Here is a 27,116-nt window from a genome sequence, read left to right as displayed (position 1 = left end):
CCCTGCTGTCCCCTTGGAGAGGGTTTGTACAGCACCAGTCCCTTGCAGGCATTTCCTTTATGGACTCACAAACTCCAAGGCTGGGCTTGCTGGTGGCAGTGCTCCAGCAGATCCTTGCTTGCCTTTATTCCCAGTTTCTGGCAGGCTAGGACATTGACTGGAGCACTGGGTGAGGATTTTGTGCTTGAGATGAGCTGGTGAACTCTGAGCTGAAGATACTGAAGCCAGAGCAACATCTGCCCAGCTGATCAGTCCTTTGCCAGGTGTTTGGAGAGCAAACTGACTCTGAATGCTTTGCATCTCTATACCCAGAAGAAAGCAAAACCACAGCAATATTTTAGGGCAGAGAACAGAGTTATCTGGGGTTTTTTTGCTTGTTAGGAGGCAAGACTATGGTAGTGCTTTTAATAAGCTTTTTCATTCTTCAGGCTCTTACCTCCACTGAAGGAGCTTTTTTGGGCTGATGTTGCTTAACCCTGTCCCTTTATCTTCATGTAGCCCTTGGGGTTCATCCACACCATGAGGATGCAGCAGCTGGAAGAATGGCAGCCTGAACAGGGATGATGATGATGAAGGCCCTTCAGAACTTGTTTTGGGGAGTTGCTGACCCTACTACTGCCTTCAAAGGCAGAGCAAAGTGCTCTGGCTCTCTGTGCTCTCCACTAAGCCTTAAGCCTTCCAGGCCACCCCCATGCCATGCTTCCCCTGGCCATGCACCTTCAGGACCTCAGTGTGGCCCCGTGACAAAGCTGGGCTCAACATGGCCCAAATACATAAGGAGAAAAAATCCAGGAGATTAAAACAGCAGGGTACCTTGGAAAAGCTGCTGCTTCCTAAATCTCATTAGTGCCACCAGTCTTCTTAATCTCACCCTTTCCTGCCCTATTTATCAGATTTTCAGGAATTAGACCAAAAAGCAACTAATTTTTCTAGAGGCTCACACACAGTCCCATGCATTTTTACTCCAGACAGCTAAGTGTTGGCTGGAGAGCCACCAGCAAGAGAACCAGCTGCTTCTACCTTCATGTCTTGTAGTTCCTGCATCTATTTAATTCCAGTTCTCCCAATTCCACAGGAAGAGAGATGTTATTTTAGGGCCAAGTGCTAAGGAAGGATTAGCAAGGCTGTTTTACGTGGAGCTCTTCTGCGCCTTCTGCTCATCGTTCAGTTTTGGAGTGAACCAGGCTGTCACCTCTACAGCTCACCTTCTAATGAAAAGTTTCTCTTTGTAATGTGAACTGCACAAAAAGATGCTGGACCATCCTTTCTGCCTGTTGTTGCCCTCTCTGTTTCCAAGGACAGTTTGCCGATTTTGCTTTTGAGGGACGCCCTGATCTGTCTTTACATCTAACAAGAAAAATCCCAATGTGAGAAACTACAGGGATGGAAAAACTACACCAATAGTGTTTCAGAGAGCCCTCCAGGGCTGGAAGGGATGTTTGTTTAGCTTCTAATGCAGTGAAAAGCTTTTATGGAGCAGGAGGAGCTCCATGAGGTTTTTCAGCTTCCTATCCTGAGAAACTTTATTGTGGGATTTTGCCTCTCTGAAAGCCCAGGGGGCATTGGAGGTTACAAAATCCAACGTGCTTTTGTTGTAGAGACCCCTCTCCCCCTTCAAAGGAAGTTATAACTCTAATAGGATTTAGATATTAAAGTCCAAAACCATGCAAAAACCCAGGTAAAATAAGCAGTTTTACATCCGGGGCTGCTCAGAAATCTGGTGCAGTGGATTCCTGCCTGGGGCTTACAACCGTGGAAAATATTTTCATGGAGGAGGTTCAGGAGTTTTAATTCTGAGGGTCAACGATGTCACATCTTTCCCAAATGTCCTTTGGGATGTTTCCTCAAACCCCATCCTTTGGGCACTTAATTCTGCCAAGGTGGGATGTGAACACCAACTTCTCCTGTTCTGGGTGGGCAAGGGATAAAGGAATCAACGCCAAGTTCTGGTTGTCTCTCAGAGCAATGCCACGAGCAGCTGCCTGCGTCCCATGGTGAGATTTTAATTTTTCTACCCTTGGGGACTGAATTTATTAAGGCTCGCATGGCCCCTCCTCCCGTGGGAGGGCGGGCTCCAGCAGCCTGTCTAATAGCGGGTGTCACAAGCGGTGCCACCATTCTCGTCCCGGAGTGTCACAGGCGGGGGACCCGAGTGCGGGGAGCGCGCACAGCCCCCTGCGCATCCCGGCGGGTGAGTGACCTGCTCCTCCTCTCCAGGTGCTGAGCTGCGCCCTGCCCGCCCTTCCCTGCTGCCTCCACAGCCAGCCCCGAGCTGGCGAGACTTTTCCCACTCTTCCCTTGTCATCCGTGGGTTTCTGACTGTGCTGGCTGGGATGCGGCGGCGGGCGATGGAGCCGCTCCCCCGGGCTGGAGAGAGGAGCGGAGAGCAGAGAGCCGGAGGACGGGGAGATAACACAAGGGGATGGTTTGTGAGCAGGGGCTCTCTGGTGGCTGCTCGGCAGCCCTGCCCCAGCGGCTCCGTGCGGGATGAGCTGGCTGCGACCTGTTGAGCGGATAAACGGGAGCCGGGATGAGGCGTGAGCTCCTGGGGTCGCTGCGGCTGGGGCGGCGGTGGGAGGGCAGCGGCGGCTGAGCGCCTGCGGTCCTTGGGATAAAGGGCTGTTTCCATAGTAAAAGGGAGAAAGGAGCCGCTCTCTCTCCTCCCCTGAGCTTGCCCAGCGTGTGAACGGGGAGGTGGACTCAGGAACAAATAACCCGTGAAAGGGTAACATCTGGGAACAGCTGTAAATAATCACGGCTTGGTTAGAAGGGCTGGAAGCAACACTGCAGTCCACCACCTGCCCTGCTGCTGCAGCCACCCTGCGAGCTGTGATGGGCAACTGTTTGGAGAGCAGCTCTGTTTGCAGGATTTGACCCTGGCTTTAGGCTGCTGTTGTTGTTCAAATGCTTCCACATTATTTGTAGGCATAACCACAATTAGCAGTGAAACGGGAATTTTCACTTCTAGGAAAGAGTGAATTTTAATTCAGCATCAGGCACTCAGCAGATCTGTACCTGAGGACCGGCACTGGGGCAACTTTAAGTTGCAAAGTGCAAACTTTGATTAGCTGGAGGTCCAGCCCATGGTGTACGTCACCTTCTCTACACTTCTACACTTTCTCTGGGAATCCTGACCTCACAATGTAGCATCTCCCCTAGTAAGTTCTGAGAGATGATACCACGTGGAAGGACAAGCGAGAGCAGAAATAATTTCCTACAGGTGCTTAAAGATTTTAAGCTGCATTTAACAAGAAAATTCATAATGTACCATGAGACCAGCTGGATTTTAATTTAAAATTGTCTGAATGTGAAAGGAGACAGAGCTGTCGCTTCCTTTACAACTTTACTGTAGAAATGTCTAAAAGATGTGCAAGACTTTCAGGGCAATTTGTAATCCTTGCAGAGAATACAAACACAAAGCTTGTCCTCACTACCAGTCCTGGGACTTCCTTGTATCATGACATAGGACCAAGGAGGTGAGCAAATGGTGTCTTTTGTATCATTTCTGGTGATGGAAACACAGTTCTTTAAATTTAGTTGTGTCAGCTTTGCTGTGAGAATGCCTGCAGCTCACAATGTACCTCTGTGCAAGTTGTTACCATACAGTTCTACTTCATGTGATAAAGTATCAGCTAAAATAAAAGAGAAAGTTTTTTTTTTCTTTTTTTTTTTTTTTCTAGAAGTGGGGAAGTTTGTGGCCCTTTGACAGTTCATCCTTTTCTTTTCTTTGCACACCCAGAGGCCCTTCTTCAGGCAAACCTTTCTGGTTGTGTGTAGAGGTTTCAGAAGCTGCCACTTGCCAGCTGAGACACACGTGCTCAGCGTGGAGCAGATCCTGCCCATTGGCAAAGCCCCAGCTCGGTGGCTTTGCCAGGGGGACAGGCTGCAGGGAGCTCTGCAGTGGGCATTGCCTGCAGACTGCAGCACCATGCACTTGTGCAGCACAGCCTGGCTTTGGTCCAAGCCTGGCTCCATGTCTCCGGATATCTTGCAGGAAGAGGTCTGTGCCTCGTGCTGGGGTGACCTGCTGTGTGCTGGCCTGTAGAACTGCCCCAGAGACCTCTGTGGTGTGCAGCAAACAAGGGGCTTGGGCTGTGCTTTAGGCGAACATAAAAAAGTCAGGAGATCTTTTGTGTTACAGATCTTTCTGAAAGGAAAGAAAACAGCTGGTGTGGGCAGAGCAGCTTGGAGACCTGACCTGTGAGGCACCCTGGGCTGTGCCTTCATGGCAGGATGAGTCCTGAGGGTGCACAGGCTTGGCTCCACATTGCACCCTCTGCTCCAGCTACAGACACGTGGTCGAGGGAGGTGAGCTGACAGGTGCTCCTCTCTTCAACATCTCATCCTCATCCTGTTCTTCATCTGCTGGACACTGCTCTCCCAGCAGCATTCAAGCAGGACTCACAGCTGGCTGCTCTTTGGTGGCTGAGGGTATGGTGTTTTATAAAATCCCAGTAAACAGGGGGTATCTTTGGTAGTGTTCCCTGTTGTTCTCCCCACCAGCAGGACATCGGCTTTTGCTGCATTTCTTGCTCTCCCCAGGAAAAGAGGAGAGAAGTAGAAATAGTGATATTTCAGAGGCTTGAACAGTAAGATGTCCCTACCCGTGGCAGAGAGTTGGAACCAGCTAATCTTGAAGGTCCCTTTCAACCCAAGCCATTCTGTGATACATTGATTTTATCTGGTCTCATACTGATCCTTTTCTCCTGCCATTGTTTGCCTTGCCAGTCTTCGTGGTGTCTCCAGGGAAGATGTTGTGTTAAGCACGATGAAAACCTGCTGTCAGGATCAGGATGGACTTTCCATGCTCATGGATCCTTTCTGGTGTCTGAGCAGTTGTAGCCTATGTGAGTGCACATGGTGCTGCAACAAGACAGAGATGAGAAACCCTGTCCTGGAACTCATCCTCTGCAGGTCTGCTGCCAAGGGAAGCTCTTGGGGCCCCCAGAGTGTGCCAGCTCTTTTCTTTCATTGACACTTGCAAGGAAAGGTGGCAGGGTAAGAGGTTATCTGTGATGGTGCTGTGCTATAATAGCAGCAGGGAGCAGAGAATAGCAGCAGGCAGGGAAAGAGGGCAGGGGCAATGAATGCATGTGTGAGAGAGGCTGTGGATGCTGCCTGGGGGGCTGTTTTGATTCAGCTTCAGTGCTGGGTGCCAGAAGAAGCAGCACATATCTGCAAGCAGGGCACGGGCCAGGAGCAGCTGGAAGCATCCCTGTAAGCCTGCTGGAGTCTCACTGCTTGTGCAGAAATGCTTTAGAGTCAGCCCCTGCCTCACTCTCCTGCTTCATTTCCTCTCTTCTCCAATGCAACTGCGAGCAGTTCCTTGTTTCTCCAGCTTCCATCTGCTCCAATTAGGCAGGAAGGCCCTGGAAGGTTTTCAATCCCTGGGACACTCTCAGAGCACTGAGGCTGGGTGACAATTACGGGTCCGGTGCTCTCTGCTCCGCTGCCGCCACCGACTCCGTCTGCTCCTTTGGGCAGCTGCTCTCCATCACTGACCTTACTTTGGAAGGTCTCCAGAGCTGGAGAAATAAAAGGCACTTTAGAAAAAGGAGAGGGGGGAATTGGCAAAACCAGTTGCTTTTTAAAAGACTACTTATTTCTTAAGATGTACTTGCTGCTGATTAACCTTTGCTCGGTGATTGTTTTAATTGATTCATGCCTCAAAGCCGTCAGAAAGGTTCTGTGGGGTCATGGTGCCTCTGTCCTAAGTGCTCTCTTTCCCTGCAAAGCTTTTAAGAAGTTTTTCATTGAGCACAACCCAATCCTTGCAAGAAATGAAGGTGAATGACGCCAACCCTTTTATCTTCTCCATCCCTCAGATTTTCCAGCCTTCATCTCGGTGCTTTGCTGCTGTGACCTCTTCCTTCCCTCCCTGCTGCCAGTTGGCAACTGCTGCCAGGCTGGGCCTGTTCTATATTCCTTTGCAATTCATGGTGAATGCTGTTTGGGGGGATGGGGTTTTTGGCTCTTCTGTGAGAATGAGGCACTGCAGGGTTAAGTACTACTGCCCTCAATCAGCCTTACACGTGGTCCTACCCATGGGCGCACCTGTGCTCCCTGTGACTGCTCCATGTCACCCCACATGCAGAATTCCTGGGGCTGTCCCTTTGTATGGCAACAGGATGACAACCCCCTGGCAGTTGTGGCCTTGTCCTCTCCATGCCAGGATGCAGAAGTTCCTTGAGGGTGAGCTGGCAGAGCTTGCTGGGTTTAAGTGATGAATGCCCTTTCGTTTTGGGCTGGGCTCGTGCCCTGGCACTCTGGATGTGGGTGAGACCATTCATCTGGCCTGTTTAGACATCTGCCCTTGCATGAGTTGTGCCCATTTCTCTTTGCTGGCTGTTCTGGGCGATCAGGGTGACCACAAAAACAGAGGAGATGGAGCAAAAGTCTGATGGGAGAACTGAGAATGTTTAGCCTCAAGAAAAGGAGACTGAGGGGGCATCTTAATGCTCTCTACAACCACCTGAAAGGAAGCTGTAGCCAGATAGGCACCTGTCTCTTCTGCTAGGTAACAAGATGAGAGGAAATGGCCTCAAGTTGCACCATGGGAGGTTTAGATTAGATAAAAGGAAATTTTTTTTCACTGAAAGGGTGCTCAAGCATTGGAACAGATTGGCCAGGAAGGTGGTGGAGTCACCTGGAAAAAATCCATATATGTGGTATTTAGGGACTTGATTGAGTTGGAAGGCTTGACAGAGTTGATTCAATGGTTGGACTTGATGTTAGAGGACTTTTCAATCCTAATGGTTCTACAATTCTAACCAGTCCTCCAGGAGACCAAGGGAAGAATGAAAACACCCACCCCAAGCTCTCAGCTAAAGAAATCACCTGTTTTCTCCAGGATGCTGGGATGTGAGCACTGCTGAGTGCTGACCCAGCAGATCTGACTGTTCTGTGTGTCCTTGGCCCTGAGGAGGTCCATCAAGGCTCTGCCCATGGGTCATCTGTGCCAATCTTGTTTTGCTAAGCAGACTCCATGTCTCACACCAGCAGATGAATGAAAATCAAATGAGCCATACAATGCTCACCTGCTGATCTTGTGGCACTGCTGGCACAACCTGAAATGGGAAGCTGAGGCTCTGGGTGATGGCTCTGCTGGAGGTGAGGTCAGGGGACTTGTGGGTCAGAATATCCTGTTGCTCTGAAATGAGTTCAGAATTTCCTGAGTTGGCTTATGGGGAATGGTGGTAGTGTTTAATTAGCTGAAAAGGATTTTTCTCTGAGAACAGCAGCACCACATTCTTCTGGTGCAAAAGCTGGCTAGGCCTCATGCATTTGGATACTGTCAATAATTAGATGGATAAACTTCTGTCTGGAGACATGGAAAGCATCCTTTCCTTCCTTTTCCTCCCCTCCTTGCAGGGTGTTTTGCTCCAAGGCTTGAACTTTGACACCCACAGCCAGTGCTGGGGTCTTGAGCACAGTGGCTGTCCAGGGCCCCTTCCTTTGTCCAGACTGAACAGTGCTCTGCAAAATCTGGAAAGTTCTTTTCTTCTCCCCTCTTGGCTCAGGGACAAAGTCTTCCCCCAGAGATGATGCTTGGGGCAGTGCACAGCCCTCAGTGGGGCTGTGGGGCCGGAGAGGGTCCCCACACTGTGTCCCAATCTCCTCATCTCTCCTTAGCAGGGCACAAAGAGCTGCTTAGGCATTCCCAGCAGCAGAGAGGGACCCAAGCCAGGGCATGCTGAAATGCACAAAGTAGGATTTATATCTTCAAAGAAATATTTCCCTCCTTTCTGAGCTCTTTTTTATTTTTTTCCAAGGGATTTATTCCTCCTCCTCTTCCCTCCCAGGCAGGCTTTGAGGCGTGGAAGCACTTTCTGCCTCCCCACAGTGGCTGTTCAATGGTGGGAGAGTGACTTCTTAGAAAGCTGTGGGCCACCCAGGGGCAGAGCCCAGGGCTGTGCCCACGTGCTGAGCACACATTGCTGCTGGTGACACTGCATGGCCACAAGCACTGTGAGAGCAAAACTCTTCCCTTCTGCTGTCCAGTGTGGAGCAGCATCTCACCCCAAACTGGTCATGCTGAGTCTCTGTTTTCAGGCTTGAGCTGGGGAGGTACAGCCTCAGCAATGCTCCTGATTCCCTCTCTGGGTGAGCAAAGTGACACCCAGACCTGGCCATCTCTCTGCTGCCATCTGGGACCAGCATCTGGCTGGGGGATGGAAGGTGTCTGTGCGATCACAGCTGGGAGGTAGCTGTTCCTGAACCCTCTAGGGCTGATTTCTGCCTCTATTGCCTGAATTGCCAAGGGGCAGGGTGCCAGCTTCCCCAAAGGGCTCTGTGCTTTTGGGGTGGGAACCCGACACTGAGGTCAGAGGTGCTGTGTAACCCAAGATAATGGGTTATATGTGAGGTATATAAAGGCTGATCAGGGCCGAAAACAGAGGAAAGACTCTGCTGAGGGGTCTGGCACCAAGACAGCCAAAGTTACCTGCTCATCATGCTCATTTCTGCAATGCTGGAAAAGTGCCCATGTACCCAAGAACACTTGGATCAGATTATGTCTGAGTCCAGCCAAAGACATGGCATTTGTAAAAAAACTTTCTCCACCTCTTCTTTTTCTTTCTCATTTTTTTTTAAGCAACTATTCAGCTTCATTCAAAAACACTCATTTTGCTCCTAGCAGGCGAGAGAGAAAATCTATTGTAGCACTTTGAGACCCTTTTACAAACATGATGATTTCCCCTTGCCTGTTTCCACATGAAGCTGAAAGCATTTGTATAAAACCCATTGTAAATGCTCTGAGACTTGGCCAATAATTTCCTGGCCATTTGTTAATGTAGCCTGCAAAGTGCTTTGAAAGTGAAGAGAAACAGCTGTAATTTCTAATGATGATAAGTATGATTAAACAAGGTTTCTGCAAGTGGTTGTGAATAATGAGCCATCCCTGGGGACTGGACTCTGGGGACAAACATGCTCCAAACACAGAATCTTAAAATGTTTTAGGGTGAAGGGAAACTTAAAGTCATCTCATTCCAAAGCCCCTGCCATGGACAGGGACACCTTCCACTACACCAGGCTGTTCAGGGCCCCATCCAACCTGGCCTTGGACACTTCCAGGGGTGGAGCAGCCACAAATTCTCTGAGAAACATGTACCAGTGCCTCACCATCCTCACAGTGAAGAGTTTCTTCCTAATACCTAATCTAAACCTACCCTCTTTCAGTTTAAAGTCAGTAACTGCCCCAGCTCTCTCAACTTGTCTTCACAGGAGAGATGCTGCAGTCCTTTGATCGTGCAAGACTCTTGAGAAAGGTACCTTGAATAAATAGAGGTTCTAAACAGTCCTGGGGGAGGGGTTTGGGAGAGGAAAAATGTGACTTGTACAAAAATGTGTTTCAGCTTTAGAGCTTTATTTCCTATGGTGATCACTCTGGAATAAAACGAGGGATTAAGATTCCTTTTGTATGTTAAATTCTTATGGCTGATGCTGGGTTTTGTTTCAAGGTGAATAGATCTCACCTTGGAGTGAGGCTTGCTTCAACATGTAGGGGCAGCTTTTCCAAACCTGTATCACTCATTCTTAGCCATGGGGGCTCCTCAAGGGCTTCTCCAATTGACCCCACAAAATTGATTGGTTGCCTGAGAAGATCTTGCCATAAAGCATGTACCCACAGCTGAGGCACTTATGGCTGAGCAGGGCACACCACCCATTCCCAGCACAGCTCCTGCTGGATGTCCTCTGTGATGGGGTAAGTCCCTGTGAAGTAGCTACAGGATTTTAGCAGTATTTGAAATGGACTGGTTTATTTTTGTCTGTTCAAAATGTGGTGGGATGTTCCAAAAGGTAGGGCATGAACCTTGGTGGAAATCTCTCCATGCTGAGCCACAGCCACTGCCTGTTAGAGGTGTGCTACAACAAATGGAATGGAGAAGTGTTGTCCCTGCAGTCACAGGAGTCAATTCCTTGTTAACCCCTTTACATCCACATCTGTTGGGTGTTTCCCATGTTGAGCTGTGTTGTTTCTTTCTGCTAATGGCTGTGTTCTTCCATCTCAGAAGCCAACAGATAAGCAAAGCACAAGACATGCCTTGCACAGGTTTCTGCCAGGCTGCACCACTCCCTGAGATCCCAGACCAGGCCTTATCAAGAAATGCAGTGATAAATTATAATTGTCATCTGCCAGAGAGAGGATATAGATTATATTCTTTATCATAGGGAGGTAACGACTATCTTTATTTTATTTGATGTGTTGTTTAATTTCCTGGGTTACACCTCATTAATTTCCTGAGAAGAAACTGAGGGCAGATGATAGTCAAATAAAAGGGATCCTAGACTATGATCAGGAGCCTAGGGCAGACTGTAGGGTAGAAATTCAGGTTTAAGGGCTGCTCTTCTTTGGTCTTCTCTGGCTAGTGGCAAGATCTGTGTGCAGCTAATGGTGATGGTGATCCACCCAAACCATTTTATGATTCTGTGTTGGGAGCATGTTTGTCCCCAGTGTCCAGTCTCCAGGGATGGCTCATTATTCACAACTGCTTGCAGAACCCTTGTTTACTCATAATTATCATCATTAGAAATTACAGCTGGTTTTCTTCATTTTCAAAGCTTGCCAGGAGGTTTTATTCCTTTGCTTCTGTTGGTGTAATAATGTGAAAGAATCCTAGGGGAAAGACAAGGAAGTGATGCCCTAAAGAATGATGGCAGGAATCTCTAGGCTAAGGAGCTGCAGATGCTCAGGTTCAAGGAATCTCTTAGTCCTGGCATGGGGTTCACTTTCTCTCCAAACCCCTTGGAAACAGTGGAATGGGCAGAGTAAGCATCACTCCTTTCTGCTGTCTTTCTACACTGTCAAGATTCTTAGGAGAAGCTGGCCATGCTCGGGGGCTGAGAAATTCATCTCTGTGTCCCTCATGTTACACCTGCTCCCCATATAACATTTTGCCCAACTCTCTTCTTGCATCAAACTGGGAAAGGTAAGATCTGGAAAGAGCCTGCAACCACATGGAATCAAAACAGGCCAGGTTGGAAGGGACCCCAGTGGGTCATCTGGTCCAACCTCGTGGCTCAAGCAGGGTCATCCTAGAGCACATTGCACAGGACTGGGTAGTTCTTGAGCATCTCCAGTGGGAGACTCTCTGGGCAGCCTGTTCTAGTTCTTGGTCACCTGCACAGTAAGGCAGCTCTTCCTCATGTGGAGGAGCTTCCTGTGCACCAGTTTGTTGTCCTTGTGGATGGCACCACTGAGAAGAGCCTGGCTCCATCCTCTTGTCACCCTCTCAGCAGACACTCTGAGGTGAGGTCCCCTCTTGGTCGTCTCGTCTCGAGGCATCTGTGGCAACTGACTGCTGCCTGTGCTGGAGAGCCTCAGTGCCCTCCCTGTGCCAACTGCAGGGACAGCCCTGGGACAGTCCTGGGACAGCCCTGGGACAACCCTGGGACAATCCCTGGGACAGCTGCTGGGACAGCCCTGAGACAGTCCTGGGACTGACCTGGGACCACCCTGGGACAGCCCTGGGACAATCCCTGGGACAGCCACTGGGACAATCCCTGGGACAGCCACTGGGACAGCCCTGGGACAACCCTGGGACAATCCCTGGGACAGCCCTGGGACCACCCTGGGACAGCCCTGGGACAATCCCTGGGACAGCCCTGGGACAGCCCTGGGACAGCCCTGGGACAACTGCAGGGACAGCCCTGGGACAGCCCCTGGGACAGAGCCCTAGGACAGCCCTGGGACAGCCCTGGGACAATCCCTGGGACAGCCACTGGGACAGCCCTGGGACAACTGCAGGGACAGCCCTGGGACAGCCCCTGGGACAGAGCCCTAGGACAGCCCTGGGACAACTGCAGGGACAGCCCTGGGACAGCCCCTGGGACAGCCCTGGGACAATCCCTGGGACAGCCCTGGGACAGGCACCGCACTTGCGGGCAGCTGCCCGCGACAGCCGCTGCCTGCGTGGCAACCCTCGCGCCATCCCCGCGCCATGCCCGCGCCATCCCCGCGCCGTCCCCGCGCCGTCCCCGCGCCGTCCCCGCGCCATCCCGGTGCCATTCCCGTGCTGTCCCCGCGCCATCCCCGCGCCGTCCCCGCGCCGTCCCCGCGCACTCCCCGTTGCCGGCCCCGCCGCTCGCGCTGCCCGGGCCGGTTTGAAACCGCCGCGCTGCTCCCGGCTCCGCCCGCTGCTTCCCGGAGCTTCCCGGTGCTGCGGGCTCAGGGCTGCTGCTGCTGCTGCTGCTGCTGCTGCTGCTGCTGCTGCTGCTGCTGCTGCTGCTGCTGCTGCTCGCTGCTTCCCCTCGCCCCGGCCGTGCCTTGCAGCCCCTGCCTGGTTAGGTACTGTGTGGGCGACACCTCCATGCAGGGGAAGGGAGAGAAACGCTCAAGAGGCCACAAGGGAAAAAAAACTAGAGGCAGTGCCAGATTTGGCTGCTGTACCTTTGCCCCCTGCAAGATGAATGCCCCAGCCCCAGCGCCCAAAACACGCAGGTTTTTAATCCTTGGCCTATCAATCACGTTTCTCTTTTCAGTGCTTTCAGCGTTCAGGCTGTGTGGCTGAATATGTTTCCTGATTTTTCTCTCCTTCTCTTTCCGCTCTCATCCCCCCAGGCTGTTTCCCATGCTTTTCTCACTCTCTGCCAAGCAGTGGGAAAGCAGCAGCCCTGTCTGACTGCCTGCGATTATGGGGACTCTTATCTGTCTCTATTTGCCATGGAAAAACCTGAAGTCCCTGGGCTTTATGGAGCAGAAAAACATATGTTACTGCTTTAATGCCTCACTTGTTAAGGAGTCCTAAACTTTGCCATCCTACAGATGCGTGTTTACCTGCTTGCTCTTTGCTTCCATGGCTTTCCCAGTGAATGGATGCAGGTTTGCTGTTTCCCTTCTCTATCCATTTAACTTTGCCTGGTAAAGATGGGCAGGAATTGCAGACAATCTCTGAGTTTTAAGAGAACTGTGCTTCAAATCTAGATGCAAGGACTATGAAGCCTCTTGCTAAGTCCTGCCAAGGACTGAATTGGTTTTGTGCCTTCTGCATCTGTCATTTGTTCTGGTGTTGTTTGCCCCTTAGGTCATTGTTGGACCCGGTTACTGGGATATTATCTTTCTTAGGATCAGATGCTTGTGAATTCAAATGTATCAGTGTTTGATGTGGTCTGAGGCACTGCAGATTCAGTCAGACCTGGGGAGTTATAATGTTTGTATGGCTTCTGATTGCCTTGTCCCAGCTGTGGCAGCAGACTGGTAATGGGTTACCAGGGATGAAACCACGAAGGATGAAACGATGGACAGAGGCCCATGGAGAACATGAAGAGTGGCTGAGTGCTAAGGAGGGACCTTATGTTAAATGCAACACAGAACATGGAGATGAACCTGAGGGCAGAAAGCAGGGGAAATGTGAGGAGGTAAAAGGGGAGGAGAGATGCCTGTTTGGAAGGACACATGACAATGAGTGCCTGGAGAATATGAGTGCATTTTAACTGAGAAGCACCCTTCTGGCTGTCCTAGTGTCTGTCTTTGTTCTCCTCATTCTCACTTGGGATCTGGTACATCTAAGAGGGGTTTCTTCTGGACTTGTCCTAGGAGTTGCAGCTGGACTGTTAGCTGACACCAGCAACAGCGCAGTGTAAATGATTGCAATACATGAATCTTGCAATACATTAATCTTGTAGAGGGAGATGGGCTCTTAGGAGTCACTGCCTTCAGAGTGAAGCAGCCTCAAATTTGGTGAGCTGTCCTTGGTCTTCCCTCTCCCTGTCAATTCTTTGCTTTGCATCTCCACACAAGCATCACCTTTTGTCTCGTGCCTCCAGCATGCCTTGTGCTTCATTCCTAGCAGAGACCCAGCAGTCCCTGAAGCTGTGGGGCAGAGCTGCTCAAACCTCCCATTTGCTAGGTAAGCCATGTATGCCCAGAGGGAGCAGCAGCCTTGGATCAAATCATGGTCTGGGGATTGACAGAATAGTTTCTGCTTTGGACAAGAGTGCACCGATATTTCTTCCTAAGATCTAATCTCAACCTACCTCCTTTCAGTCTGAAGCCATTGCCTCTTGTCCTGTTCCTCCATGCCCTTGTCAAAAGTCCCTCTCCTTGTCAATAGTAACCCCTTTAGGTACTGGAAGGTGCAATAGGGGATCTCCATTTATATCTCCACTTACTTGAGTGGAAATATGCTAAAGAACATCTCTATACTGGAGAAGATGAAATTTCAGTCCAAGTTTATTGCCTTTGTAGGATTCTTTGGCCCTTTGCAGGCTTCAAAGGAGTAGCTGAGTTAGATAGCTCTGTCTGTTGAGGGCTGGGAGAGGAGGGAAAAGGTCTCTGGAAAGAAAAAAGGGCAAGGATAGGAAAAGAAGGTCAGATGGATGCCAGCAGAAGCTAGAGCCCAAAGCAGGGGACGAGTTATGCTTTTTGAGTCTCTTGATACTGAAAGGTGTTATTGCCATAGTGATACTGCTAGGACAACAGGGTCAATGGGGATTTGGGGGATGCCAGAGAGAAAGGCATTTTGCTCTTCTTTGGCCAGCCTGATGTTCTTGGGAGAACCAGAGGCTGGTGGAGGGGGTTGTGGACAGCAGGTTGTGTTTGTCTCTCCCTCGTTCCCCAGCCGCCTCTGCAAAGAAGTTTTCCTTTCCCAATAACTCATGGGCTTGGAGAGGTGACTTGATTGGAAAGACTAAGGCAGGAGGTCATGAAATTCTGAATTACAGTGGTGTCATAAGTACTCTGATGCACAGATGAAGCTCTGATATTGCCCAGAGAAGTTTTGGATGCCATATTCCTGGAAGTGCTCAAGGCCAGATTGGATGGCACTCTGAACAACCTGGTCTAGTGGAATGATTTTTAAGATTCTTTCCAATCCAAACAATTCTGTCATTGTGTGATGAAGGTGAAAACACCTTTCCCTTTCTGCTGGGGGTGAGTCCAGGGTGAATTGTTTAAGCATTCAGAAGCTCGAGGCCAGAAGATGTTTGATACCTGAGAGAAACTGGATGCTGCAGGTATCAAGTAGCCCGTGCTATGGGTGAACAGGTGTAACCTGGACAGACTGTGGCTACTGTGTGCCAAAACCCATGGGAAATGCCACAGAAATCCCAAACAGCAGGTGACTGTGCACTCCATACAAGGAAAGACTAGAAAAGATGGGATAGTTGAGGCCAGAGAAGATTTAAGAGGAGGTTTAATCTATATGTGAATACATGTAATACCAAACAGAGGAAGTGTTTAAGCTGTTTACTATATCCACAATAAACAAGGCATGGAGTAGTGTCCTTAACTGTAATACAGGAGACAAGACACTGGGGAAAAAACCCAACTTTTTAATTATAAAGTGAGTTAGGACTTGTTCAGCCTGTCTTGAGAGATGGTGGGATCTCCATCACTGACAATTTCACGAGGGGTAAGCTAACACCTAGGTTTAACACCTGGCATGCTGCTGTAGCTAGACAGATAATGCAGGCAGTGTTTCAGGATTTCCATAATCTGTTTTCCTGTCAAATCTCGTGTGCTTATAAACAAATATTGATGTGTGAGCTTTGTACCCATACCTGGGAATGTGAGTAACAAATCTCATGGCCCTTTGACAGCAAAACTAATGAGTTTGGTCTGGTGTCCTGAATTCCTGTTGCTGAAGGAGAAGGGCTGAGCAAGAATGGACATTGTGCTTTGGTGATACAGGAACTCATATTTTGGGGATGCTTGTAGGAAGTAACAAATATTGCAATCCCATGGCATGTGACAGCCTTCTGGTAAGAGGTCTGAAGGTTCAAATATATTCAGAAGCTGTGCCTGTTGTAACTTGGTAATTGCTGGGTTTAAGCCAGGTGTACTTTAGGCCAGCTGATGAAACCAGTTGGATCAGCTGTCACCTGCACCACTTCCCCCCAGCTGTGCTCTGGGAATTCTAGAGCAGGATCACCATCTTGCCACATGAGATTGGCATCAATTTTTTACTAGGGGTGACTTACTGGTGCCAGGATCTGGTACTGCTGAGCTTCTAGGGATGGCTTGGCCCCACCACATCCAAGTGTGTGTGATTCCCTATGACTGTCCTGGATGGACAGACACATCTGTCTCAGGAAAGCATTCAGGGCATGACATTCTTAGCACTACATAATTAGTACTGGTCCAAACTGAACCCCCTTTTTGTTTCTTTTCCATTCTCTTTCCTTGTACTCGCTGGGGCATTTGGAAGGGGTATGAGGGCAATGTCTTTTCTGTTTTAACTTGTGTCTGGTGTCTCTGGTTTATTTGTGTTTTCTGCAAACTGGTCAGTTATTTTGATGTGTCAATCTGCAAGGATTTATGCACTGATTTCTCCAAAGTCATACTGGGATCTGAGTTATTTCTAAACACAAACCCTTTATATGTACGTTTCATCCATGTGTAGAGTGCAGCAAACTCTTTATTCTTCCTCTTAAATTGTTGTTATTACATCTGAAAAATCAGGAAAATCTTGAGTCCTAAGATGGGATTTTGTAGCAGATATTCCAGGATTTGAGCATGGTTGGTGTGGACTCAAGGAAGTGATGGCACTTGTAACACAACAGAAAAACATCTCTGACTAACTTGACTCCAAAGACAAGCTGTATAATGGGGCTTCTTTACATGCCCACACAAAACTGTTTTCCTAAATCTTTCCTTGCAGTCTTGGTAGTGCCCTGCTGGGTGAACCACTCTTCCACTAGCACTAGTCCCTGTGCTATTTGCTTCACTGTAACTACACTGGTTGCAATTTACCACCAAGTTCTTTGTTTTTAATTATGATTATGAATAGATCTCCCACATGTACATCTTTGCAGCTGGTCTTTCCACACTTGAAAATCTGTTCCAAGTAAAGTTGTTTCAGCCAGGTAATAATTATTTCTTAAGGGATCAGTGCTGCAGTTTTGCTGGGAGGGCGTTTAGCTCCTTTTCTACATGAGCTAGTTAAATTGATAGCATGTTTCAAACAGGTCACAGTGATGCTGAATAATTCCCATAGCTAATCCTAGATTCGGGTTTATTTGAAATGTGCTTAAGTTAATGAATTCATTTCCCAGAACTCCCTGTATAGTCAAAAGGAGGCATCAAAGGTGATTCAGAGCACCTAAGTTACAAGCAGGAGTCCCACTGCTAAGAGGATTTGGGGATGTCCTCAGCATCACCTCCTGCTGGTCTCCACACCCGCTTGGGAAAACTTTCTCTCCTTTTTCAAATATGGCAAGCTTACCCAGCGGTGTCCCCAACAAGTAAAACTTGTTCTTGTTGCAGGAGGAAGATGAGATAAAGCCCTGGGATGGAGGGCAGTGGCAGCAGCCTCAAGAGGCTGAGGTTTGGGAAGCTGAAGGTGGTGCGGCGGCACCTGCTGCAGCGCTACGAGCACCAGCCCTTCATCTCCTGCCTGGCCGGGCTCTACAGCTGCCGCTGGAAGCGCTACCAGCGCGAGAGGACCGAGCCTGGGAAGTGCTGCTGCAGCACGGTGAGCCAGATCAGAGCCAGCACAGGCTCAGCTTTCTCTGCTGGGGCAGGGCAGTCCAAGCAGGCAAGGGGTTGGTGGCGTGGAATCCCAGCCCAGTAGGATGTGGAGCCCACTGGGATCTGTTGGGCTGTTGGATTTTGCTCTAAGTGCTTGATGAGCTGCTGCTTCTGTGGCTGGATCAATTTGTCTGTGCCACCACACAGCTAATAAATGTGGGCTTCACACCAACCTCTCCTGGCCAGCAAAACACCTCGAAGCCGTGGAATCAAATTAAAGAAGTAACATGAAGGTTGGGTGGGCAGTAAGAATTACAAAGAAGGTTGCTCCACAGTGCAATTTCTTCTCATGTGAGGTGGTTAAAATCCCGTTTGTTTGGGAAGTCATGAGTTTTCCCTGAGAACAAGTAGTGCAGAGCATGCTTGTGAGGACATTTTCCTAGTTACAAGGGAGAGGATGGGAATTCCTCTCTATATTTACTTCCAACACCAAGCTGCATATTTTTAGGGATGGCCTAAAAGTACCTGCCATTTGCTTTGGCTGCTCTGGGCTGGCCACAGCTCTGACTGCTTGTCCTTCCTCTCCCTCTCCAGCGGGAATGCATGTTTTTCCCACTGCTCGTTGCAGCTTTCTGCCTTTCTCTGGTCTTTCTGTACACGTGGGGTGAAGGTAAAAATGACTACAATAGCTTTGACTGGTAAGTGACATCTTTTCCTCCACTCCCACCCCTTTGGCAGGTCGCTATGATGACTGGGAAGGGATGAGCACCTTCCAGAGTAGCTCTGGTGCTACAGGGCACCTTAGTCACAAAGCAAATTTTTTGGTGCCTTAGACTCTTGGTTACAGCATCCAAATTGAATGTCCAGTGACTCTGGAGGTGCTGAGACTCTGCCTTTGCTTGCACAAGATTTTTAGGTGTAAGTGTGAATTTAGGAGAAAGCGGAGGATCATCATCACAAAAATTGTGAATGGAAGAGACTAAATAACTCTTTCCTCCTCTGACTCTTTCTTTTCCCCCTTCCCTTTCTCCCCCATTCCACGTGAAGAAATGTAGTGGCTGGAATCAGAGGCACTGCAGCAGCTATCTCACTGAAAGAGAATTCCATGTTCCCAGATTCAGAAGTAAGAAATAATCGTCAGGGTTTATGCACATCTTTTCCTTCTGTAGTAGTAGGCAGCAGTTATGCAAATCTGGCCCCTAAAATTAAATTAAAGCTGCTAAAATATTATGGGAAGGAAAGCTATAATAATGTGTTTTAGTCTGATGGTTAATGCAGTCAGGGATTTTGGGAAGGAGGCTCTTAATCACTTTTGCATGTTGCAGCATAGGGTATTCTCTTGCCCGTGTTTCATTGCTTAGAAAATTTCAAAATTTCAAGGAACAGGACTGTTGGTCCTCTCTAGTCCATGTGCTAACCAAAAACATTCTTAGAGTATTTTATTGTTTTATTTTTAGGTATAACTATGGGAACCTGGGCTACTGGTTTCTCTGGTCTCTTCTTATCCTGGTTGTAGCTGCAGCCTTGTTCACATACATCTCACTGTTACTGGTAAGTAATGCTCCTTGTAAGCTGGCCTTGATTTGTAGTCCTGAAAGGTAAACATAGGGGTGGCTTTAATGTGTCAGACAAAAGCTCAGTCTAGTGCTCTGTATGATCCTTAGACAGTGAAATTCAGGAGATGATCTGGAGCACAATGAGTGTTTACAGTACTTTCTCCCATGTCCACCTGCAAATGGCCAGTTTCAGCTCAGGAGTCTCTGAGCCAAATGTCATTTCTGTGATTTCTTTCAATGATTTCCCTTTGATAAATGTATACAATTACTCCTTGAACCCAAGGAAAGCTGACCCAGCAGTGGCTGGATTTAGATTTAGGGGGAACTAAAAAATGTTTCTTTGGCAGAAGGGAAATACAGGGCTCTGAGTCGTGTAGTGGTGGTGATACATCATCACAGCTGAATTATTCCTCTAATCCTGGATAAAATGGTTTACTAGAGGAAGGAGAACATAACTTTATCACTTGGCTCACTCTGCTTTGCTGGAGGGTTTTCTCCAGGTAGAGGCTATACAAAATGCTGCTAAAGTTTGTGCTGAAAGAGGTTCCTGAAATCTTCACTTGTGAATTTTTCTAATATGATATCTGCTTTAGTTATGGAAACATACCAACCCCAACATTTTCCTAAAATTTCTACTTACTTTTCCTCTGATCATTCCCTCATAAGAAAGCTCTCAAATGAAGACAGATTTGCACCTGTTTTTCCATCTTCTTCATCCAGAGCTATAGGCCAAGAATTCACTTTGACTCCAGGCACTGGAGTCCCCATCAGTCCCAAGCCTGCTCTGACTTTGGAAATGCCAGGTGCTGAAGGTGAGGTTATGGCTTTGTCTCACCTCTGTGACCAAGACAACCAGTTTTATCATCCATTCCTGCTGTTCTTACCCATTCCCTGATGTGTCATCATACAGTCAGTCTGTAAATTGCTCATGACAGGGAACCCCTTTTGGCTTTGTCCATGCAGTACCTATCACAATTGGTTTCTGGGCTCCTTATTTTCCTGGTGAGGTACAAATAAATGGTACTTTTATTCTAGTGCTAGCAATAAAAACCACAGAATGATAAATAGGAGATGCCACAGTGATCAAGAGCATCATAAGAGATGTGGACTAACTGAGCTCTGAAAGGGGCAAACAACAGTAACTAATTACAAGGATTTGTAACACCATGGTGGCTCTAGGGCTCATGGACAGCAAAGCCTACCTGGCTTTCCCAGGGGCCATGGAGCAGTGTGGGTAGTTTGGTGGTCACAGTACTCCTTGGGGCAGCTCAGAACTTTGCCAAAGATGCCCACGTGACATGGATACATCTGAGATAGTGCCCCAGCAATCTGTGGATCTGGAGTCAACCTCAGGATCAGACTGACTCACCATGCTAGAAACTGGCTTTAAAGGATTTCCTGGGCTTAAGGAGCCTGAAGACCCCTGGGGCTGATGTGTCAGCTTGGTCATGCTCTGTCTGGATCCAAATGTCAGCCAGTGTCCAAGCAGTGGACTTCCTTAGAGCATTTTCAGGTTTTTGTCACCATGAATGTGGTGACTGCAAGCTATCAGGGCAGGTGATGGGCAAAGTAAAGCCAGAAGGGAAGATGGAAGATATGAGGTGAAATTGGTGTCCTGCATGGTTTAGTTCAGTCCTGGTCTCACTCTTTATTATGTTACTACATCTTCCTCTCAAGTCTCTTAGTTCTGTATAATGAAGCTAACAACATTTGCCTTCCACAGAAGGGTGAGCATGGATAAACCTGAAAGAATGCAAGTAGTCTGGGTGGTGTCAGACAACAGGAGAAACACTTCAGAGGCTCCTCTGCTCTGGGAACAGCCCCTGCAGTGAAGGCCCATTTGCTTCTTGCTTTTATGAAGCTGTGAAGTGACCCAACCAGAGCTGTTGGGTATTTCTGAGGACATTTTTCCTGCTTGATTGCATCACCATGCCATCCCATCCTTTGTAGCAAGGCTGCTGTGTGCATCCATGCTGAGCAGAGGGTGCTGGGGGCATGAGGCTGCTGCTTAAATGCTAATAGGTCTTGAGGGAAAGGGGAGAAAGGAAAGTTATCACTGCCACCACTTTGCTCCTGATATCTTGGAACATGAAGAGTGTTGTAACAATGATGGCTGGGCAAAGCTCATCCTAGCAGGGCTTTTGCAGAGAAGGACTCTACCAGGAATCCACCCCTCCACCACTGTGCAGAGCTCCCCTTTCACTGAAGGCTTTGTTGGATCACCCAGGAAAACACTGGGAGCCTCACAGGCTGGTGTAACTCAGCCCTTCCACATCTAAATAAGTCATTCACTGGGGTACCATATGGTAAGTGGGTTGCTCTAATACATTTCAGACAACTGATGGCCAAATAGGTTTCTGTCATGATGAATTACATCCCAGGTTCTGGTTGAACAGTATTGGATGGAGAGTACCTTCACCCAGGTGATGGTTTCTGGTGGTGTTTTGCCCATCACATCAGAAATCTGAACACCCTGATGCCCTTGTTTGAGCAGAAGGATTTTATATCAACCAGTGGCTGGTCTAGTTTTGCTTGTGAACACCATACCCTCTTTCTTAATGATGGCACCCAGCTGGAACCTGCAAGCCTGCTTCCACAACCTTACTGTGACCCACTGAAGCATGCAGACTTCTGCCCACCAGCCACAAGTGGCTGAAGAAAATGCTGCACAAGAGAGCATTAGCTGTCTGGACAAAGATGCTCTCCATCCACATGCATCATTGCCATTTTTACAGACCATCAATTTCATCTAATTTGATTGTTCAATCACTCCCCTAGACAATTTTCTGATCCCCATTATGGCTAAAAGGTTAAACTGAGATGTCTAATTACAGAATTGTTTATGCTTATTGGAGAAGAAAAATCTTTCCTTGTTAGTCTTTCAAACCCCACGAGATAACATTGCCTTTCTGCAGTTCAACCACGTTTTTCTAAGGGTTGTGAGGAGGTGACCTGTGACTGTACAGAGTAAAGAGGTTCAGATGCATTCTGGCCTCTTCATTCACAGATGGAGAGGACTCAGTATATTGACACTAAAATCCAATATGTGGCCTCAAAACTCCATCCCTAAGAGACTGGGGTACCAGACAAGTTCTGAGTTTTTTGCCATAAAGTGAATGAATATAAGGAGCTGAATCCAGCTGCTGTGAACATCTAAGTGAGCAATGTTTCAGGTGAGCTGAGTGTCTGAGTGCCTGCCTGCATGTCCTTGTAGTGTAGGTTCAGAGCCTGCCCACACCTCACCAGAAGTATTGAGATGGTTACAAGGTGGTTCCCATGCTGAACAGAGTGGAGTTAAGCATCTGCTGTCCACCCTTTGCAGCATGACCTTGTGCTCAATGCAGCCATTCAGAAACAGGGAGACAAAATAAATTTTCATTGCAGTGAATCCACTTCTGTTCCCACTGGGAAGCATCTCTGAATCACCACTTTGCAGGTAGATGGTGGAGGGGAGACATTTCCACACCTAATTTTAAAGAAGAGAAGAGAAGAATGCAAGAGTTGGAGGCTGTAAGATTCTGGGAGGTGATGGGATTGGCAAGAGGGACTTTAACCTTGGCAGGATTAGTCAGAAACAGTGATCACCTAAGCCTTCGTGCCTCTGTACTTATATTAGACAATCCCAGAAAGTGTGTGGAAACAATTTGGAGTAGACAGACCAGTGAGAAGACACGAGGGAATGCCATAAAACTGTATCAGTGGAGATTTAGGTTAAAAATTAGGAGAAGGTTTTACACCCAGGGGATTGCTGGGCACTGGAACAGGCTGCCCAGGGAAGTAGTCACAGGACCAAGTCTGTCTGAGTGCCCTGACTTCAAGAAGTATTTGGACTATGCTCTCAGGAACATGGTGTGATTCATGGTGTGATTTTGCACAGGGCCAGAAGATGTACTTTCATGATCCTTGTGGGTGCCTTCTGGCTCAGAATGTTTTAAATCTTTGGCTTTACTCTATGCAAGAACCAGGTCTTTGGGTAGCACCACTTGCAGCAAAGGAGAAGAGTGGCTTTTTGCTCTCATTTTTTTCACCCTGAAATAGCTTGTTTAAATGGGGCTGATATAAGATCTTTAGCAGTATTTCAGTTTTCTGTCAACTGCTCCCCTGTTACTCATCATGTACTGGGTGCACTTATTCCATTAAAGGAAGCCAACATGTCAAGAAGCACTTGTATTCACTGCTGAGTTTTTCATAGAATCATAAAATGGTTTGTGTTGTAAGGGACCTTCAAGGTTATCTAATTCCCACTCCCCTGCCATAGACAGGAATGTCTGCCAGGCTGCTCAAAGCCCCATCCAACCTGGCCTTATATCTTGCTTCAAATCAGCATGATCCTGGAAAGAGAGTGTGTTTGTAGATGGATAGGAAACAACTTACATTCACTTGCAGCTGAGTTTCAGGAGAGAAGACCCTCTTCCCCCAAATCTATATATCTTCTTTTCATACAATCCCACTATCCTGCAGTCTGGAGGGACTTGCATCATAAAAGATCCTCCTCAGAGGAGCACTGATGTCTACTAAAAGATACTTTTCTCTAAGCCCTGATGCCTGATGATACTGGTGCTGAAATGGTCCTTTACAGTGGTTGGGAAGTTTCTCCAGGCATTCAGGCTCCTGAGCACAGACCTGTGCATTTTCACAGCAGCAAGGTGCTTCTTTGGGTGAAATTAATCTCCAGACTCACTGGCTACTTAGGTTTGGAATAATGTGAAGAAGCTGTGCATAAGAACTGTGGCCTGACTTGCCTCATTCTTGGCTTGTTGGTGTTCAAGGCATCTCAGGTTGTCCTCTGTGCTGGCTGAGGTTTGTAGCATACTCCACAAGAACCCTCCCCAAGGGCTCCAACTTGCCATCAGGTGGAAGGGATGTGCTAGCCACCAAGAACTGGAGTAATTTAATCTCCAAGACATTTTTCTCTGAGACAGGTCTGAGATGTTTCTTGCATTCCCTGTGGTTAATGTGGAAGAATTGCCTTTTTTGCTGTCTGCTCTGTACTTCTGTGCTGCTCCGGGGCATTTTTTATTCCCTGACTTCTCTCCCATGGTGGATATGCCTCTAATCACAATAAATGCATAGAAAATAGTCAAGGTTAGTGCTGTATTATTTATACAATAATAGTTGGCCCTGGCCATTCCTCTTTCAGAGTCTCTCCTCACAAAAAGTCATTGTAAGGCAGTGCTCATTTATCTGTTACCCAGGAGAATGTCTTTGATCCTGGAGGGCAGTCTTGATGTGTGCTTGGCTATTTCAGAAGCATTTTTACTGTAGCATGAAACTTTTCTCTCCATACACCTGTCCTGCAAACTTTGACATTGTGCAGGAAGACCTACTGTAAAGTAACTTCCCAATGCAAAAAACAATTCCAGAAGTGTCCCACTGGCACACTTGATCACCTTCCACCAAGATGCATACAATCTCTTCTTGATTTCCCAGGTCCTTGCGATGTGTTTGCTTGCAGAAGGTCAGCAGCTGTACCTGCACTGGAGTCACAAGGTGAGGACAGTCAGGGCTTTTTGGTAACTCTAATCTATGCTTTTAATTGAGTCTGTGGTGTTTCTTTGCACAGAAAACCTCTTAGACTATGGGAGAGAAGGAAGAGAGGGAAGAGGTTAATCTACCAAGAGTGAGATACCCATGAAAATGATGTCTCCACCTGAGTGGATCACTCAAACTCTTTTTGCACTCAGTGGAAGGAAATGAATGCTCTGAGGATCCAATTCATCCAGCTGGTCATAGGCCTCTAAATTAAGAGGAGATGAATCACACTCAAAGAACATTTATTTCCCCACTGACTCTAAAAGGTGTCTGCAGTGACTCATTCAGGTGAAGGTGTCTATATTAGACATATCTACATATGGTAACATGAAGTCAAAACCAAAGTTTTCATGAGAAGCACTGCATGATTTTCTGGATCAGACCCCAGCAACAGTGAAAAGAGTCTGCTCTCTCTGCAGGAGAGAAAGATGGCTTTTCCAAGGCATCTTGGTGCTTTTTGCCTTTTGGTCTTTGGATGGTTCCCTGGGAGTGTCCAGTGCCAGGCTGGATGGGGCCCTGAGAAATCTGATCTAGTCCATGGCATCCCTGCCCATGGCAGGGGGCTGGAACTAGGTGATCTTTAAAGTGCCTTTCAACTCAAACTGTTCTATAGTTTATAATTCTATTCTAGGGTTTGGGAAATGCCTTTTGGAGTTTTGAAGAGTTTTGAAGACACAGAAACAAATTATCAGGGACTTGTGGTAAAATTATGGGTTAGAATCATCTTTCTTAGGTAATTTTTGAGGCTATGCAAGGCATTTAGAAATGCTTCTCTATCTATACAGTTTATGGTGGGATGCAATGTAATTGCAAAGTCTGCAGGAGGAGGGAAGAAGAACCAGAAAGTTGTAGAATAATTTGTAAAAAACCGGCCAACAAAAAAAAAAAAAAAAAAAAAAAAAAAAAAAAAAAAAAAAAAAAAAAAAAAAAAAAAAAAAAAAAATTTAAAAAAGAGTAATAATAAAAAAAGAGGCATTCTTGGGTGCAAGAGTTTAGGGATAGATTATTAAAATACTGATTCATAGAAGATCCCCTGAAGAATGGTTAGGGCCTTGGTGCAATTGCCTTTAGTTGTCAGAGGAAAGATGATGTATCAAGAAGTGTCTGCCATTACCACAGTGCTGGTACCAAACTGAACAAGAAGCTGAAGAATTGACTGAGACACTGCCTCACCTTTTTGGTTAAGAATTGAACTCTCATCTCTTAATTATGGGAAGGTTTGTTGTCGCTGAAGCCTGTTACAAGGCAGCTCATAGAACAAGGAAGTTGTGTTGTTGTCCCTTTTGGGTGGAATTTGTCACTTCTGAGTTTAGACGTGGTGAATTCCATCTGCAGGTTAGGGATTTAATGTGAGCTGATCACCTAGGCTCCATCTATATCAATAGAGAGAGAGGCATATTCCATCATAATGCAAGCAGGAATGGATCACCTCTGAAATTCCTCCTTCTCCACTGATTGCAGAGAGAATCCTGAGAGCTGACTTAGTTGAGTACCCAACTCCTGATATCAGCCTTGCCATCCTGATAGCATTGAGAATTTGGTTCTAGTCCCATTGGATCTCTCTGTCTCTGAACTGGCACAGTCAATCTCATGCATCTGAAACAATTTTTCAAGCTGCTTAAATTAGCCATGACTAAGATGGATGGCATACCCTATGCAGAAATGCTGAAGCTGATTTTTGCCTTCTTTGTGTCCCCAGATTGGTACTTTTCTTGTCCTGGTCTTCTGTATCTCATCCCTCTTCGCATTGTCTATCCTGTGGCGAGATCACAGGAAAACTGTCCGCCTCTCATTCCAGGTAAGAGGGGTTAGGATGGCTCCTTGAAAGAGCAGCTTGTTCCTAGAAGTATTTGGTGACAATTGGCAGCAGATATTCCATATGGTGGATGTTCTTCACAGGGTTTCTCTTAGCAGGGTATGTTCTGAATAAACTTTTATTATGACTTAACATTTCCTGTTGGAGGAAAGGAAGCCAAGGCCTGAGACTGAGTTTGTGATGTAACACGTCTCAGTTTAGAAAGATATAGAAAGTTACAGTCCTTATTTTTTCCCTCCCCAGAAATGTAGGTCTACTGTTAAATTTCAGCTGTCCAGGGCACATATATCAGACCTCTTAGGCTGGTGGGTTTGCTGGAGAAAGAACTCTCTCCCTCATCCCTCATCTCAGTCTGCTGGTACAGCACACTTTCAGTCTTTTGTGACTCAGAAGAGTTTAATCTCCTGGGGGCATGAGCACACTGGGTTTTTGGGGAGCAGCTGGAGAATGCTGGTGTCGGGTGGGACAAAATGCTGGATGCAGGAGGTCAAAGCTCATGGTTGCTGGCCTTCTCAACTCCCAGCAGATCTGAAGGTGGAGGCAAGAGCTGCCAGTGCTGTCCAGTGTCTGAGCATCCAGGTCCCCAGGTGTATGGGGAAGGAGGAAGCATGCAGCCTTTGACTGCACAGCTGCTTTGCAGGATCCAAACCACTCTACAGTTCTATGATTCTGTGCTATTTGGGTCTATTACCTCTCCCCTATGTGGCTTGGTGCTTGTGAAGGCTGGAGAGCAGTGCAAATGGACTGGCAGAGGAAATGAAGGTGTGGTGTTTGTAGGGTGTGTCCTACAGTTCTCTAGCTACTG

General features: G+C 47.6%; 1 protein-coding gene across 3 annotated transcripts in view; it reads left to right on the top strand.

Annotated features, from left to right (window-relative positions):
- The first annotated feature begins 2,116 nt into the window (after positions 1–2,116).
- GDPD4 (glycerophosphodiester phosphodiesterase domain containing 4) overlaps positions 2,117–27,116 on the top strand; it is a 37,846-nt gene continuing 12,846 nt past the window's right edge. The window contains exons 1-6 of one of the 3 annotated variants that reach the window (XM_056487988.1): positions 2,117–2,191; positions 17,204–17,411; positions 18,002–18,105; positions 18,865–18,958; positions 24,394–24,453; positions 26,195–26,293. In XM_056487988.1, the coding sequence (XP_056343963.1) occupies positions 17,229–17,411; positions 18,002–18,105; positions 18,865–18,958; positions 24,394–24,453; positions 26,195–26,293 (540 nt within the window). In that variant the 5' untranslated portion in view covers positions 2,117–2,191; positions 17,204–17,228. Of the gene's footprint in view, positions 2,192–11,983; positions 12,287–13,790; positions 13,848–17,203; positions 17,412–18,001; positions 18,106–18,864; positions 18,959–24,393; positions 24,454–26,194; positions 26,294–27,116 lie in introns of those variants that run through there. The other 2 variants (XM_056487980.1, XM_056487996.1) reach the window with 2 other exon arrangements.

This window comes from Oenanthe melanoleuca, chromosome 1, assembly GCF_029582105.1.
Source record: "Oenanthe melanoleuca isolate GR-GAL-2019-014 chromosome 1, OMel1.0, whole genome shotgun sequence".
In the NCBI taxonomy this organism is placed as follows: domain Eukaryota; kingdom Metazoa; phylum Chordata; class Aves; order Passeriformes; family Muscicapidae; genus Oenanthe; species Oenanthe melanoleuca.
Note: the sequence above shows the minus strand (reverse complement) of the source record. Positions and strands in the feature narration are given on the sequence as shown.